Raw genomic sequence first — 17911 nt, 5'->3', positions numbered from 1 at the left:
CCCTACAGGCCGACGGGCATAGCTTGGATGAGCATAAGGGGTGAGGAGAGGGATACCTACTCCTAGGGCTGGGCGCTTTGCAGGGGAGTCCTGGCGATTAGGGGGACCCCGGATACGGTGCCTCTGGACCAGCTCATCAGCAGAGGGGTCAGTCCAGTAGTGATCAGCTGTCTTGAGCTTGGTGTACTCCAAGGCACATGGTCCCACTGTGAAGACAGGGACAGTCAGCTCGGATGTGACCCTTCAGAATCTGCCCCTCAGCCCCCACTGGCCCAGCGTAGGCCTCTCTGCGCTCAGGCTCACCTAGAAGAGAGGCCAAAATGGGGCCAAACACAGGATCTGACAGTAACGCCTCCTTCTCGTAGTACTTGCTGCCATGGGGAGAGACAGACAGGGGGCTCATTCCGGAGCAGTCAAGCCCACCAAGTACGGACATCCCCACAAAGACCCTTTCATGTGAGTCACTAAGAAGAAATGAGTCCACAAAGACTGAGCTTTGCGGGGTGCCTGGTGTGGTCTGTGCTTTCCGGGTCCTAGAGGGGAAGATAGGCACGCCTCCAGACTGTTGTGGACAATCACGCATGCTGAGGACTGCTCAGGAGGTGGGCCCCAGGGAGGGGCTACTTGGGGGAGGGGCAGTCACCTGCAGTTCTCTACCAAGTACTGCATCACCCTGTCCAACACTTTCTCCATGAGCGCCGTGCGCACCCATATGTGCTTTAAGGCCTGCAGGCTGAGAGCTGGGGCCTTCCCGCTGGCAGAGCCCTGTCTCCGCAGGCCATCCTGGCTGCCCACCGAGGGTTTCCTGCAAAGAGAGGGTGGGCTTCAGAAGTGGAGGGCCTGGGGGTAAGCCTGGGATAGGTGGCGTTAGGAAAAGAGTTTGGTGCCACAAGAACCCAGAGGACTGACTAAGATGAGGGGTTGAAGTGGGGGCTTGTGTCCAAAAGGAGCCAAGCCCCACCCTGGTCTCACCAAGGGACCCTGCAAGAAATGAGCCTAGGAAGCCAACCTGGGAAGTAGCAAATGCCAAGTGCAAAGAGCAGAAGGGAGTGATGGGAGGAGCTGGCCCAAGGCTCACCTGCCCTCTACTTGTTGCTGTAGCACCTGTACCTTGTGGCAAATCTCCCCAGCCACTGGGCACGTCTTCCCCACCTTGGTGAACAGGGCTGCCATCTTGTCACTGCGCAGGAAGCCAGCAGCACGGCGTCTGAGCTGATGTAGGAGGCAAGCCTCCACTGCACCTAAGCCACAAAGAAAACCAGCCCCTGAGCCTGGGCAAGAGGGGGAAAGGGAGAAACACTCCTCTTCCTCATAGCTACGGAGAGCAGAGGGTAGACGCAGGCCCTGACCCATGCTGGGATGAGCAGGAAGGATTTCAGTCTGAGGCAGGCCAGGGAGATATACCCTGACCTCCTTCCAAAATTCCTCTCCCTGCCTGTCTGTCCCTGCCAGGGTGGACCTGCAGGGGCTGACATGCCATACCATCCCTCCCCGCCCCTCCCTTGGTGTATACATGCCTCCTGTGTGCAGCATTGTCCCGGGGCTGTGAGGACCAAAGCTGCCAGTTCCAGTGGCTCCTCCCCCACCCACAAGGGCAAGCAGGGTCAGCACCTACGGGACAGGGGATGCAGGGAGCACACAGCCCAGCAGCCCTCCTGGCAAGCAGGGCTGATGTGGTTGCTAAGGAAAGGGCTCTGGGAAGGAGGCAAAATACTGATGAGGCCACTGCAGAGATCAGACCCAACAGCGGCTCCTGAATTATTGATGAGCCCTGCAGCCGAGAGTGAGAGATTTCTATTTCCCATGCTGGGAGGATTTCCCTTCACTCATTCATGTTTTTAGGGGCTAGGCTTATTCTCTCCATCTGCATCCTGCAGGAAGGAAAGAACAACTTGAAGGGAAGAGACGGGGAATTGCCCCGGGCATGTGTAGAGTCTAAAAATATTAGTATGTATGGGGGGTGCTCGGCCTTTATGAGAAGGGAAAGGCCCAGAAAGAGGAAATTGATCACGGTCATGTAGTAGCAGAGCCAGAACCATGACCCAGGACCCCAAACCCTGGCCCAGCCCCTTTCACTTCCTCCAGGTGTGTTAGGGGGCCCACAGGGGAGAGGAGGAGTGCTCCCCTCATGTCACAGGTGCTCTTTCTATACGGATTGACAACACTGGTATGCCGGAGGTGAGAGTCGGAACAGAGTCTGGAGCTTAGCATGGCCACTCACCACCCCTGGGAAACGTGGGGGAAAACACTCTGAGCCTGTTTTCATCTACGAAATAGGACTACTTCTAAGGACTGGCATTAAATGTTACACGGGTTGAACTGAGTAAAGTCCTTGCAGACAGGAGGCACTCCATCCTTGTCGGTTCCTTAGTCCTCAGTCCTTTTTGGCAAGATCCTGTTCCACAGTTAACCTGCAAGGGCTGGGTTTTTGCAAGACCTCTCCCTGGCAGGAATAGGAGAGGGGGGTCACAGGCTGCCTAGAGGTGGATGGAGATGCCGTTCCCTCAGGAAGAGGGGAACTAAGGCCCTATCAAATTGACTGTGACTACTGTTGTTAGAATATGAAGCCTGGCCTTAGGAAATAACCACTGATCCCAGGCTCTCACTTGGTTTTTGTTCTCATTTTTAGTAACTGACAGGCAGTCACTGCTGTCCTATAAGAGTTTTGTCTGGCCCTCTCTTGTACTGAAGTCAAGAAGTTGGAAAGAGTCCTGGGACTGGAGGCTGGACCCGGTAAGAGCATCCCAAGGGAGGGGAAACAAGGCAGGACCCTCCCTCTCCTAGGAGCTTCCTGCTGGGCTCTTCCCTACTCAGGCCTCAGAGGACTTTATTTTATAAGGCACAGCCTTTCCCTCACAGCATGTTCACACATGTATGTGCAAATGTGTGTACAAACAGATACACCTATACATATCATGTGTGTATGGGGCATGTGGGGAAATCTCAACTTAAGTGTCCCCATACTTCACTCCATGGCTGTCCCCTGGGTTCCTGGAGGTCCTGCGTGGCCCTGTGATGTACAGGTGCGTGAGTCCCAGTCTCTTGGTCCTGGGGTTGCAGCACCAATAGGAAAGTGGTGACCATTTCCTGGGATTCCACTCCCCATTCAGAGTGGGAGAGAAGCAGCACTGAACATGGCCAGAGTGGCAGCAGACGGCACCAGTCTTGCAGGGAATCATGTGTCTCAGTGATATGACTAATTGCTGGCATAATGAGCCATTAGCCTTCCCACCTTCCCCAGGAGACTGCAAATGCAGCCAGGCTGGGGAGCCTGGTATTGGCGGGTAGTAGTGCTCCCATCCCGCCTGGCCTCACCCACACTCTCAGGCAGCCTCTGAGCGCAGGCATTAGGGTTCTCTGGGGTGAGCAGAGGCATCCCTCAGCAATTACTGCAAGTAGAGAATATTGAGAGAAGCCCAAACATCATGCCTAGTACTGTCCTGCACACCCCATAGCCCCTAAGTTCCTTCTATGAAATGCAGGCAAGGTGCCAGGCAATGTCTGGGGAAGGAGAAATCCCTCTCAACTTTACCTTCCAAGCAATGTAAATGACCCTCTACGCCAGGTATTCTTAACCCAGCTCCATGGGCTCCTTGGCCAGTGACTGTTCAAACTACATTTGTCCTTCCCCATTCCCACCGTGGGCTGTCTGCCCCCACCCCTCTGAAAGTGAGCACGTGCAAGGAAAAATACTGTTTGCAGCATGTAGGCACAGTAGTAATAACAGTAACACTAATAATAATTGAGAACTGCTATCCTAAGAGGGTTCGTGGGTGAGCTGCTGCACCTTCCAAAGACCCCCGAATATCACAAACAAAATCACTGGTGTGCTCCAGGATGCTTACGTGAGTGTTTTTCTGGATAAAGTAGCCATGATTTTAGCCTCTAAAAGGGGTACTTGACCCCCAAAAGCTTTAGAATCCCTCTAAGCTCTAAGACTTTTGGGTTGAGCTGAACCATAGACAGTTCCACTGGTTGAAACTCAGAGGTGCAAGTATAAAGACTCTCCCTGCCCCACAATGTACAGTGAACACCACTCAGAACTCGGTTGCAGAACCATCAGCAATGAGGTCAAATTCTCCCGCTGCCCTCGCTCCCCAGGGAGGGCCTTTCACAGGCTGTCAAGCACCCTTTCCCAGGAGAAACCATCCAGAGGCCCATGCCTTGCCTTTCCTGACCAAAGGCCCAGAGCACCAAGCAAAACTCCAGCACCTTATACTGCTTTCTGCCCCAGACTGCCACCATGACCCCTCCCCAGGGTGGAGGGCTGTGGCAGAGATGTTCATCACGGCTTAAGCACCAAGTCAGCCCAACCCATCCTCCTTCAAAGTGAAGGCTCAGGACCCCCCTTCCACTAGGTCCCGGTATCACCTATAGCCACTCTGGAACCACCAGAAGAGGGGCAAGACATCCCTGACATCATCTAGCTCATTTCATATGGGACAAATGTGTACTAATTAATACAAATCAACACTATTTTTGGTCATTGGTTGGAGTGGAAAGGTTTGGGTGAATAAATTGAAACAAACAGAGAAACAGACATCATTCAATAAGCACAACTCTCTCACTTCTGAGAACCTTGGTCTTCCAGGAGAACTTTGGAGCTATGTTGCCAGATGAGCCCACGATACCCTCTCTACTCTGTCATCCCATCCCACTGACAAGAAGGCTCAGGGAATTACAAGAACCTTGCTGTGGACATCTCTCCCAAAAGGTCTGGCACCATCTTCCCAGGGAAAAGCTGGGAATTATAGGCTGAGACTAGCCCTGGAACTCTCCCTCACCAGCCTCTGATGTCCCAATAAGGTCTACTGAGTTATGGGGCTTAACAAATGCTAAATGGGCTAGAGACCACAAGTGCTAACAGAATCTTCTAGGGCCCCCTCCCACAAATCCTTACATACTGATCTCACCACTCCAAGGAGTCCAATTTAGAATAAAGGGGACATTGGTAGACAGAGACGGAAGGGACCTTATCAGACCTTGCTGTGGAGAGAGCTGGCTGGCATCACTCCTATGGAGGCAGTGCGGTACTATCCATCAGCAGTGCGAATAACCTCTGACCCAGTAACCCCTCTACTGAGAATCTAGTCTACGAACATAACTGCAAGATTACTTAGTTAAAACAGCAAAAGACTGGAAACTATCCTCATGTCCATCAATGGGGACAGGTTAAGTAAATATGGTATATTCATACAACAGATTATTATACGACTCTGAAAACAAGTGAGGATGTTTTCTAGGAATTCACAGTGAAAAGTCTCCCAAAGCAAGATGCAGGGCAGTATGACTGCATACCTTTTCATTACAAAAAGGGTGTGTGTGGGGGAAACAAAGAATATAATTTCTTTTACTAGGATAAAAAATTCTGGAGGGATGCATAAGAAGCACAAGTGGTAGCGGTTACCTGTGTGGAAATAGTAAGTGGAGGGAGAGTGGGTGAGTGGAGCCAGGTACGGAGCAAACTCGACGCTGTACACCTTCTGTACAGTGTTGATTTTTGAACCAGGTAAAGTGTTACCAAATCAGGATAATAATTATATTAAACAGGTGACCACTCCAACCCAGATACCATGATTCTATTAGGAGATGATGTTAGAGACTTTCTCTAGCCTGGAGGTGAATCAAAACTCACAAAACCCGGAAAGGCTGGGTCTGTCCATGGGCACCCAGTCCTTCACCAGCTCCTGCAGCAATCCCTCCCAACTGGCTTGGATCCCCAATCCTACAAGAGCACCTGGGCTCTGCTTAGCTTAGTCACAGATGATCTGAGCTAGGCAGGGACCAGAGAAACACTTCAGTGGGCTGGGACAAGCTGAGGTACCCCAGGAGCCCATAAGAATGGACTAACACTATGGCTGCCCAGGACACGCAGCAGTGGTAGAGAGCTCCTCAATCAGCCCGGGGCGCCTCAGCAACAACCCTGGCTCGCACATACGTACCTATGTTTAAAACTGTGCTCAGCAGCCAAGGGGCCTGGTAATAGGGGGGTCCACTGAATGGCCTTCAGAGAACTAGGCCAGTTGGTTGAGATACAGGGACACTGCATGCAGAGTTAGCACAGCCTGACCTGAAGACTAAGCCCAAGGCTCTAAGCCAAGAAGGGACGGTAATGGGAAGAGCACTTCCGCTCCCCCACCTCTGCTGGCTGCCATCTGTGCAAAGGGGGAGTTCTGTTGTAGTTTCCATAGAGAACCCAAGTGAGGAAAGTGCTGGGTGGAGCAGTGAGCCACAGGTGGCTAGTTTGGATCCTGGAGTTTTTGAAGATACTGCTTAGAGCAGAATATTTATTTTTTAATTTTTTATTATTATTAAAAATATTTTAAAATATTTTATTTATTTGAGAAAGAGAGCATGAGTAGGGGGGTAGGGGCCGATTCCCCAATGAGCAGGGAGCCAGATGCAGGACTTGATTCCAGAACCTTGAGATCATGACCTGAGCTGAAGGCAGACGCTTAACCAACTGAGCCACCCAGGCGCCCCTTAAAAAATATTTTTAAAGTAATCTCTGTGTTCAATGTGGGGCTCAAACTCACGACCCCGAGATCAAGAGGCGCATGTTCCACTGACTGAGCCATCCAGGTGCCCCTAGAGCAGAATTTTTAAAAGCTGAATGGCTTGGGTGGTGGAATCAAGATTGCCAGGAGAGCAGCAGCCTCCCTGGAGATAAAGGAATGGGTGGGATGGGCAGCCTTTAAGTAGGAACTCCCCCAACTGCAAAGTGAGAAATCAGTATTTTGTTTGTAGCAGATGAAGTGGGAAGAGCAAAGAGGAGAGGGCAGGCATCATCCACCTCTCTCCTCCCCAGTTCCCTGGCTGGCTATTCCCATCCAGGGATCTAGAACAGCTGTTTCCACCCGGAACGAGCATTTCTATGGTAACTAGAGTATATTTTCTCTCAGCCGGCACTAGTGACGCTGACTGCTTCAGCTTTCAGGGGCAGTCAGCCTTGTTCAATGCCCTAAGACAAGAAAGCAACTCTCCCATTCAGACTTTCACTGTGAGGAGAAAGCACTGCCCCCGATATTCCAGAACCTGGCAGGTGAGGGAAATGAAATTCCTGCCACATACATCCATCTTCTTTGTTCCGATGGAGACGCAGGGCAGAATGTGCACGCACAGTGCTCACAATGGCTTTCCCGGGAACCAGGCCGGTGCTGGAGTCGCTCAGCTCAGCAAGGGACCCGCTGTCTCCCGGAGTATCTCTGAACACCCCAAGTCCACTGTTTGGTGATGTGAGCCATGTCTCCACAAGGGCCAACTGCTCCTCAAGGCTCCTCAAGGCTCTTTTCCTAGGTGGGCCACATGGGCAGACCCATCCCTGGGTAGCATGGGCTTTGGAGCAAGACGTATATGGATTCAAACTGTAGCTCCTTTCCCTACTAGCTATTTGACTTTGTGCAAACCACTAAATCTCTCCGAGCTTCAGCTCCAATCAGGGAAAAGAACAGATCCCATCTCAATAGGTTTGGAGTGACTACAAGCAGACCATGCAGAGACACAAAAGGCTCCTTTTTTACTTCTCAAGGACCCTGCACGTGATGATTAACACTGGCGCCTTTCTCCTGCACCTCAGGCCCATCTCCTGGCTTCTCTCCTGTCCCTGCAGATGGTCTCGCTGTGCTCTTCTCTAAGGCACCCTGTCTGCCTACACACTGGGTTTCAGCCCCTCTCACCTCTCAAGGACATCATTCCAGCAAACATTTCTCTTCCTTGTACCTTTAATGTTTCCTTATTAGGGTCTTCCCATTTGTGCATAAACATTCTGTAACTTCTTCAATTAAAACAAAACAAAACACTGCTACCACCACCTCCCTTGGCCCTATTCCCATTCGGGTATTGAAACATTTAGCTGCTCCCCTTTACGTAAAATTTCTCAGGAGAGTTGTCTATGCTCACTGCATCTCTTCCTCCTCCTATCCCCTCCGCCTTAAAAACAACAACAACAACAAACTTCATTATGGAAAATTCCATATACAAAAGTAAAGAGGATGATAGAATGAACACCACGTACCCATCACCTAACCCAAGCAATGATCAAGTCATGACCATCTTGTTTCAGCTGTACCACCTCCACCACTTTTTCACTTATCCCATTTTAAAGTAAATTTTAGATATCATATATTTTTATCTATGACTATTTCAGTAGGTATCTGTAAAAGATGACTCTTTTAAAAAGATGTATGTAATACCTTGATTGCACCTACAAAATTAGTAAAAATTTCTTAATATGATTAAGTTCCCTGACTGAGTCCCTGGAGTTCAAATTTCTCTAATCGTTTAGATGCTCCAAACTGTCAGAAACATGGATTCTCAGATGAAGTCCTGGAGAAGGTTCAAGGAGGCTTGATGGGGAAGGTTTTAGGATCACTTTTTTTTTAATTCCAATGTAATTAACATGCAGTGTTATATTAGTTTCAAATGTACAACCTAGTGATTCAACAGTTCTATACATTATTCAGTGCTCACCACTGTAAGGGTACTCTTAATCCCTATTTCACCCATCCTGCCACACTGTAGGATCAGTTTGAAGAACAAAGTAGAAAGCTGCTGCTGGTGGTGATGATGATAATGGCAACATTTATTGAGCACCCACTCTGTACCTGGCTCCATGCTGTGTGCTTTACCTGTGTCACTCCGTTAGTCCTCACACCAACCTTCAGAACTGCTGGCCATGGTCACACACTTAGAGCATGGGTTACAGACCACCACCATATGCCCTCAGCCTCGTCCCAAGGCAGGGTGAGAGTCACTTCCCCAGGGGGCCTTCCTTCCTACTCAGTTATTTGCAGAGGGAAGGCAGAAGCCAGATATCCTGAGAACGAGCTGTTCATTCAGCATGGGTGGGAAGAAGAGAGGAGGATTCCCTTTCACAGACTAGAAACTGCCTGGAGTCTGAATCTCAGCATGTGCTGAAACAGCTCTGGTTGCAACGTCTCAGGTGAGAGGCAATCCTTCCACAGCACCTGCTTCTCTCCCAGCTCATGAGCATCTCCTTGCCATGCCCCAGAGGAGCTCACCGCAGTTGACCTTCCAGGCTAATGAAAGCTGCTTAGCAACGGGGAGCGGGGAGCGGGTTGTTAATAAAGCCCTGCTGCTGTTCCCAGCTCCACAGACTCCACCCCTGTCTCCCATGACAGCTCATCTTCAGCCTGAAGCTGAATCCTCAGATGGAGGATGTGTGCAGGGGGCGCTGGGACCCCGGTGACTGAGGGGCAGGGCTGACCTGGGCCTGGGCCCTACCCCCAGTGCCTTCGGTGCAGGGAGACATCAAGAGTCTGAGAACCTGCTGTGCCAGGCCAGCTCTATAAACCTGTTCTACCCAGCAAAGGTTAAACTCCAAACTCGGTGCCCAATCAGAACAGAGCACACGGACATACTGTGGAGGTAGCCACACCTCGCTGTGAGCCTGAGGAAGGGCAGGTCCAGAGCAATGGTGGGCTTCTCCAGTGCTCAAGGGTTGATGCCTGAATTACCTCAGATCCCGGACGGGAAGAGAGTAAATGTGTCCTTTATAAGCATGTATATTATTATTACAAATGCAGAGTTCAAAGGCAAAATCTGGGACAGTTTGGTGTTTAACCCTAACCTTGAGGTGCCCAAAAGCAAAAGTTAAAAGCACCATGGGGCACCTGGCTGGCTCAATAGGAGACTCTTGATCTTGGGTTGTGAGTTTGAGCCCTACATGGGGTGCTTATCAAATAAAACTTTGAAAAGTTAAAAGCACCTTTGCCCTTGAGGGGAGGCGGTGGCAGGAGACATCAGCTTACACCTGGGGATTTAAGAAGCCACAGAGAAAACGAGGTGCATTAATTTGATTCAACAGTATGCCTTTATAGTAAATGTTTCAAAGACCATATTATGAAATGAAATGCAAACTTGACAAGCCTTTATAAGATAAAAAAGTGATATCGGAGGACCCCCTCCTACAGTGGTAGGTTTGGGCCTACTCCCCAAGCCCCGCTCTCCGGCTGCAGGAGGGGGCAGTCACACAGGCCTGATCCTGACAGCCATGCTGTGTGGTTGGAGAACAGCACACAGAGGAGACCCCCTCCCCCTGCCAGCCAGGGCTTGCCGGCAAAGCTTCCTCACAAGGTTTCTACCTACAGGGGCCTGACCAGCTTCTGGACAGACAGGTTTAGGAACAACCGCAGCACACACACAAGAAACACACACTTCTCACCAGTCCTGGGAGTCTCCTTCCTCCCGTGGGGAATAGGAACAGGGGTCAGGCACAGCTTTCCTGGGTTTGCCCAGGGTCAGGGCCCAACCCTGGGACTCTTCAGTTCCATTTCTAAGGCTCTCCAGGAAGATTCTGTTTCTGGTTCAAATATCTCTAAGGAAGCTGAGAGCAGCTCATCTTGCCCAGGCCCTGCCCTCCTCTGCCAAGAACAGAGGGGCCAGGATAGAGCAGAGGGGCCCAAGTGCTCTCCAAGGCTCTAGGGAATGTGGCCACTCTGTGGTTAATCCAACCTCCACAGCCTTTGCTCTGCTCAGATCTCTCAGTATCTTCTCTGCACTCCAATTCCTCCCAGAACAAAGCTGAATTCTGGATGTGGTTGGGATGACAGCAGGACCCAGTATAAGACTGGATCTAGTTCAGACTACAAAGGCATTTCTGAGCATTTGCCCAGGGGTGAAGGAGACTGGCATATCAAAATCTTCAAAAAGCCAGAGGGGTGGAGTTTTCCATCAATACATATCTATTCTTTCCTCTTCCTCCTCCTAAGAATCCCTGATTATGATTCTATTGTATGATGCATGTAAATGGCTTGCAGACAGGAAAAAAGTTTGATAATCACTGCTTTAAACACATTTTTTTTAAAAGATTTTATTTATTTATTTGACAGAGACAGCCAGTGAGAGAGGGAACACAAGCAGGGGGAGTGGGAGAGGAAGAAGCAGGCTCCCAGCAGAGAAGCCTGATGTGGGGCTCGATCCCAGGACCCTGGGATCACGCCCTGAGCCGAAGGCAGACACTTAACGACTGCGCCACCCAGGCGCCCCTAAACACATCTTAATTTGGGTGCCTGGGTGGCTCAGTTGGTTAAGTGACTGCCTTAGGCTCAGGTCATGATCCTAGAGTCCCAGGATCGAGTCGGGCTCCCTGCTCAGCAGGGAGTCTGCTTCTCCCTCTGATCCTTCCCCCACTCATGCTAAGAAATAAATAAAATCTTTAAAAAAAAAAAACCACCTTATTTTAAGCCCAATGTGGGTTTACCTTACCACTGAATACCAATTTTGATGAAGCCCAAGGATTCCTTTTTCCATGGACTTGACTTAGCTTTATACTGTTGGCAAACCCTCCTGCTAACATTCCCCTCAGTGACAGCACTGAGCCCAAGGCAGGGGTAGCAAACTGGTAGAGGCTTGGAGATGCCTTTTTTTTTGGCCCATACATTTTTTAAGAATGGGAATTATGGGGTGCCTCGGTGGCTCAGTCCGTTAATAGTCCAACTCTTGATCTCAGGGTCATGAGTTCAAGCTCTGCATTGGGCTCCACACTGGGCCTGGCACCTACTTAAAATAAATAAATACACACATAAGGCGGATTAGTTATCAGCCTTTAAAAACTGGGAAATTTCATATAAAAACCCAGACTTCTGGCTCCTCTTAAAATAAAACAAAGGCCATGGCAAGCCTGGGTTGGCATTCCTGCAGGAGCTGAATGGTGGCAAGCTATATTCAGTTCACCCCAGTCCCCACCACCACTGCCTGCAGTCTCACACCCGGACAGCTTCTTGTTCTCGCTGATCGTGGATGTTTAAGTTTCACTGACAGACCTAAGGTACCTCCTGAGATCCAGCAGAACCCTGGAGACTTAGGTCTATTTCACAGACCCCTGTTCTGTTTCAGCAACTAAAACTGGCCGAAAGGAGAAGCATCATTCCTGTTGAGCAAGATATCTCTGCCTGCTGGAAAGAGCCCTGGGCTTCCAGGCACGAGGCAAAAGTGAAAGCTCCACTGGGGGCTCCTGGACTGACCAGAGGAGAGCTGACAGTTTCTGCTCATCCTGATTGGCCTGAGTGTGGGATACCCACAATTTTCTCCCTGCCTCTCTTTCCTCTATTCCCCCTTGGCCACCCCCGTGGGGTGCCCATGCCCAAGCTGTTTGCGCTATTTTATTGTTTTCTGTATTTGTTGTATGTGGTCTGGATAAGGAATTAAGCCGTGAATAATTGGGCCACCAGCAGAGCCCTTCTGGTGACAACGATGGATAGAGGCTGACGTCAGCGGCACACAACACAGGTGGAAAGGAGTAGAGTTCTAATATTCTTCGAAGCCACTTACTGCAAGACTAGCATGCTTCTCCCCTAACATAGGTTCTGCCTGAGAAAAGGTGAGATTAGATCGTTCCTTGTAAACCTGGGAATCATAACATCATCTCGAAGAAACGGATACTTACCCAAAGGGAAGATGGTGGGAACTCAAATCCTGCAAACCTAGTTTCAGCCTCACCATCCAATGGAGAAGGAAAGACAGACATTTCCTGAGCTCTTACAGTGCTAGAAATGCTCACATGCATCATCTCAATCCCCACAAAAATTCCTTGAGATGGGAATCACCATCCTGTTTTAGCAGAGCAAACTAAGGGTGACAGAAGTTAAGAAACTTGTCCAAGATGACAAGCAAGCAGAGCACCAGGATTCACGTGAACCCTCAGGCTGTCACTCAGACTCGGCTCACAGGCCATCTCTCCCCAGCTGTTCTCCCTCATCTCTCTGCTTTATTTTTCTTCATACCTTTATTACAGGATATATTTATGTGTGCATTTGGTTTTCCCTCTCCCCACAAAATGTAAGCCCTGTGGGCAGAGATTCTGTCTATCTTGTCACTGCTGTTTCCCTATCCGGAGAACAGTATCTGGCTCCTGGCAGACCCTCAGCATTTGCTGCTAGACTGGTGGTGGGCAGCTCTGCCTTACCATGGCACTGTCAAACAGTGGTCCTTTCCTTACTTGCTCCTCTCATTCCTTCCTCTCAGAAATACACAACCTCCCTTCCACAAACCCCAAACACCAATCTCAGAGCCCAAGGAAAAACAACGTAGAGATGGCAAGCTGTCCCCTCAGAAAGGGAGCTGAAAGGAAGACTGAATTCCTGGAAATCCTATGTAGAGACAGGCTTGCCCCTGCAAAGGCAGAATGCTTCACAGTGAGGAGGAAGGGATGCTTTATTGTCTGACTTTTTCCCTTGTAAGGCGGGAGGGCTTTTAGTTTTCCCTCCTATCATAGCTCACATTGTTTTGCACCCAATGCAGTACTTGGAGAGCTGGGATGCCAGAGCAATACAGGTGGGATTAATTAGAAAGTTATGTGGCACAGAAAGCACCCAAAAACACAAACCCTTCCCCCAAAGTAAAAATAAACCAGAGCAGTGGTTCCCAAACCAGAATTACCTAGGTCAGCGGTTCTCAAGGCGTGGTCCTGGACCAGTCCTGGACCAGCAGCATCAGAACCATCTGTCAGAAATGCAAATTCTCAGGCCCACCCCAGACCTACCAGAATCAGAAATTCTAGGGTTGGGACTCAGGAATCTGTGTTTTAACAAGCTCTTCGGGTGACTCTGATGCACGCAAAACATCAAAGGAACTAGATATATATAGATCCTTGGGCCTTGGAGATCCTGATTCCGTAGGTCGGGGGATCTCAAATCCTTCAGAGTTGGATTCTAATTTGCAGCCGTATTTGAAAACTACTAAACCTGAGGACTGTTCTTTCCCTGGCCTAGGACAGTGTCTGTAGTTCTAAACCCACTTCCCACCGCTCCCAGTCACTCACCACACAGAGCAATGATGTGGCTGCTATCTTCATGCACAAACTTCCTGGTGACAGCCTCCTCCATGATTTGCTTCACCTGTGGACAAATGGGCAGCATCTTACTTATTTTTCCGATCAAAGGACTGAGGGTAAGTAAACAGCTTGGCCCTGCTCTCCTGGTCTGGGTCCGGACACTTGCAGAAGGCAGTAAATAGGGATGGAAGGGGTGGGGAAGTAAAGTGTCTTCTTGGAAAGGCAACCAGGAAGAGAGATGTCATAAATCCACCAAGCAATCGGTGCAGATGTTCCAGTCCAGGAGGAAGTGCCCCACTGTGGAGGACAGGATGCCATTTGCTCATCTGTACTTAGCTGGAGAAGGGCTTCTGGGCAGACACACTGTCCTTTAAGGACAATCTAGCTCACTACAGGGTGTAGATAAACCACCTGCCCCTTATTTACTCCCTCTTCTCCAAGGTTAGGGGTAGGTTCAGCCAGGCCTCAGAGACACTCTCCACAAGCTTGCAAGCCCTATTTCAATAAAACCCTAATGTTTTGTGTTCCTACCTGGATGTAAAAGCTTCCAAATACCTTGTAAGATGAATAGTCACAACTTTAAGAAAGCACTTTTAAAAAACCACACACACACAATTTTTTTTATTGATGGATAGTAAAACTATAGAAAAAATCATATGTCATAATTATACAGCTTGATGAATTTTCACAAGCTGCACACACCTGTCAAACCAATAAACAGATAAAGAAACAGAACATGTGGGGCGCCTGGGTGGCACAGCGGTTGGGCGTCTGCCTTCAGCTCAGGGCGTGATCCCGGTGTTATGGGGTCGAGCCCCACATCGGGCTCCTCCGCTATGAGCCTGCTTCTTCCTCTCCCACTCCCCCTGCTTGTGTTCCCTCTCTCACTGGCTGTCTCTATCTCTGTCGAATGAATAAATAAAATTTATTTTATATATATATATATATATATATATATATACACACACACACACACACACACACACACAGGGAACATGTGACCAGCCCCCCCAAGTACCCATCACTGCCATACCTCCTTCCAGTCACTACTCCCCTCAAGGATACCTGCTATTCTGATTTCTTACATCATAGAGCTGTTTTGTGGGTTTTTATACTTTTTATAGATGAAATCAGTGTGTAGTGTTTTGTGACTGGGTTTCTTTTGCTCTCTGATTGTAAGATGTGTTCATGTTGTATGTAGCTGTGGATTGTTCATTCTCCATTGTGTTAACACACACAATTGACTGGCATGTGGGTAGTTTCCAATTTGAGGATGTCACGAATAGTGCTACTATGAACATTACAGATATGTCTTCTAGTGAACATAGGTGCTCATTTCTTCGGATTTGTATTTCTAGACAAGGAATTTCTGATACCTATATTCCACTTTACTAGATTTTGCCAAATAGCTCTCCAAAGTGGTTATACAAATTTACATCCCCATCAGCAATGTATGAGGTTCTAGTTGCTCCCAACACTTAAGCCAAGCACTTTTGATGTCCTGGGGGAACCTGCCAAGAGACAGATACTAATACTGGAGATTACAGGAATGGATTACCTCAACCCCAGTATAAAATCTTACAGATAAAGTAATCTCTGGGCAGAGTGTGTCTTTGCCATTCTTTGGACAAGGCATGCAGTGTTCTGATGCTGCCCTTGTCCCATGGCCCTCACCTAGGACTGTATAGTTTGGAGAATGGTAAAGCTTCTAAAGCCTGGGGAGGAAGGAGGAAGGACCTGGAGGCTTCTCTCTACTGGAAACTGCTCATGATTAGCAGTTAGGTAGAGGGAAATCAGATTGATCCTGCATTCTAAACTGCTAAAAGCTTCCTAGATTTCTTCCCAAGGGGTGTTTGTATTAAACAGCATAAAGTCACAGCTCAAGGACCTGCAGGCATCTGAAACAGGCTGGTAGGGCAGATTTGGGGATTAGAAGGACCTACAGATGACTCTAGAATTATGCCAGAGGTTTTGTGTTGAAAGACCAGCCTTGCCTAAAATTATTCCCACTGTTTCTACTCATAGAAGATGAAAGGATATGTTTCTCTCTAAATTAAGTGCTGAAGGGAGAAAGGAACTAATTGATAAAAGGTTAAACTTTGTCAGGTATAGCTGTGACATATTTTGGACACTTCTCACATTTGTTCAGGAATCATTCTTGGAGTAGTATAAAGAGCCTTCTAAGTATTGAAAAAACAATCACAGTCTTCTCAGAAATCTCTCTTACATCACTGATCAACCCTAAATTTGGATCACACCAACAATCCTAGTACATCTGTCTATAGTTTAGGTGTGGCTACTTTTTTGTTCTTGTTCATACAGTTCATACAGATCTCTGTCACTAGATTGCTTGTTTCCTTAGGATAACCGGAGACTTGGGATTTCCCTTTTCCTTGGGGAAACCAGGGCTGGGGTTTAAATGCTGATTTGGTAATACTCCTGGCCTAAAATACTTTCTTGGCCACTTCACAGGAAAGTCAGGAGTGAGCTTCTCACACACAGCTGGAAAGGTGATGGCTTCAACCACTTCTTGGCCAACAAGAGGGAGGGGACCAAATAAATGTTAGGGCACAGTGGCCAGGCCATAGTTAATGCAGGACAACCACCCAGAGCCTTCCAGAAGTTTGAGAACCCAGAGTCTTCTCCAATCCTAAAACTCTAGGAAGGGGTAAAGGAACCAATATGGTAAACTTTTATATATGAAGAACATATCCTTTCATAGATGAAGAAATTAGAACTCAGAGAGGTTAAGTAAATTATTCAAGTCACACAGAGCTAGGTTCAGAGTATTCCAAGGTTATGAATTCCCACCACTTGCAGTCTCCAAGATATTTACCAAAAACTCATTGAATCCCTACTGTGTGCCAGGTCCTGGATACAGAACAGCAGACAAGAGACGGGTTTCCTGCCCTCATGGAGTTTGCACATCTGGTAGAAGACAGCCACAAAGGTAGGTGCGGATTCATGGTTCCAGAGGCCTGATCCATTCTAATTCACGCTGCAGGTCTGAGCTCTCTAGCTCTCATACTCGGTGAGTCATTCATATGGGTACCACCCCCCCCCCCCAACACACACAATGAAACCGAAATGGGTTTTGGTGCAGGGTCAAGGTAAAGGACATTAGAGCCAAGGACTCCTCTCTTCCTGACATTTGGGGTCGTGGGCGGGCCGTCCTCAAAGGGGTAAAAATTTTGAGTCTTAAAAACCATTCTCAACCCGCCTTCCCCTCGGTCTCTGGGTAGGGAGGTGGGCGTGTTGTGAGAGGCAGTGACGTGTGCGACGAACCCTCAAGCAGCAGCAACTCAGTTCCCAGAGGGATCCCAGAATCGGGTGTAGGACAAACCCGAGCTAAGCCCCCAAACCACCCGTTTAGCGCTGAGTCTCGCGCGGGGCTCCGCCCCCCCCCCCCCCCCAGGCGGCGCGGGCCATGAATGGGCAGCACCACCTCTCTAGAAATCGCCGCCACCCCTCCCCCGACCTTGGTCTCCTAGGGCTGTTGCCGTCACAGGGCGGGGAGCTGCTGGACCGCGGAGCAAACAAGCGCCGGAGCGCCGGCCTGGCCCCTTGGACAGAGGGGTGCTGTCCCCAGATCCGGGAGAGAGGCGACAGCCGCCTCCAGTGCAGGACCCCGCCCCCGCCCGGCCCAGGACCGTGAGCTACAGCGCCCGCGCCTGGGAGGGGCGGGGGCTCGGACATTCTCGAGCACACCCCCCCCCCCCCCGTCCCCGGCACGCGGGCAGGGACGCGAGCCCCAGGGGGTCCTTGCCCCGACTTTACCTCCTTTTTCACGTTCCACAGCAGTTTCTCTTTGACTGCGTCCTCCGCGCTGCCCATGGTGCGGCGGGTGGCGGGGAGGTGACGCCGAGCTGCCCCCCAAGCCCCCCGCGCGCCCTCGCCGCCTCCGCGCCTCTCAGTTCAGCGCCCCACGCACAAGGCGGAGCCCGCGCCCGCCGCGCTCCCTGCCCGCCGCGCTCCCTGCCCGCCGCCGCCGCAGCAACTGCCGGGCGCTGGGCTCCGCAGCCATCTTCCGAGCCCCGCACAGACGTCAGGCGGCTGGCCCGGCCCCTTCCCACAGCCGGGGGCGGGGGGTGCGCTCTGCCACCGGGAGGAGGGAGGGTC

At 49.9% G+C, this 17911-nt stretch overlaps 1 protein-coding gene across 5 annotated transcripts in view; it reads right to left on the bottom strand.

The window, feature by feature from the left end:
- The window catches only part of SGSM2 (small G protein signaling modulator 2), a 36901-nt gene extending 18992 nt beyond the window's left edge, over window positions 1-17909 (bottom strand). The window contains exons 1-6 of one of the 5 annotated variants that reach the window (XM_026517862.4): window positions 17570-17908; window positions 13781-13856; window positions 1079-1241; window positions 644-805; window positions 304-371; window positions 61-206 (exon numbers count right to left, since the gene is read on the bottom strand). In XM_026517862.4, coding sequence (XP_026373647.1) covers window positions 61-206; window positions 304-371; window positions 644-805; window positions 1079-1241; window positions 13781-13856; window positions 17570-17626 — 672 coding nt within the window. In that variant the 5' untranslated portion in view covers window positions 17627-17908. Of the gene's footprint in view, window positions 1-60; window positions 207-303; window positions 372-643; window positions 806-1078; window positions 1242-13780; window positions 13857-17569 lie in introns of all 5 variants that reach the window. The other 4 variants (XM_057317753.1, XM_026517863.4, XM_057317754.1 and 1 more) reach the window with 4 other exon arrangements.
- Between the last annotated feature and the right edge of the window lie 2 nt (window positions 17910-17911).

This window comes from Ursus arctos, unplaced genomic scaffold, assembly GCF_023065955.2.
Source record: "Ursus arctos isolate Adak ecotype North America unplaced genomic scaffold, UrsArc2.0 scaffold_24, whole genome shotgun sequence".
NCBI lineage: Eukaryota > Metazoa > Chordata > Mammalia > Carnivora > Ursidae > Ursus > Ursus arctos.
This window is presented reverse-complemented; position numbering and strand designations above follow the sequence as displayed.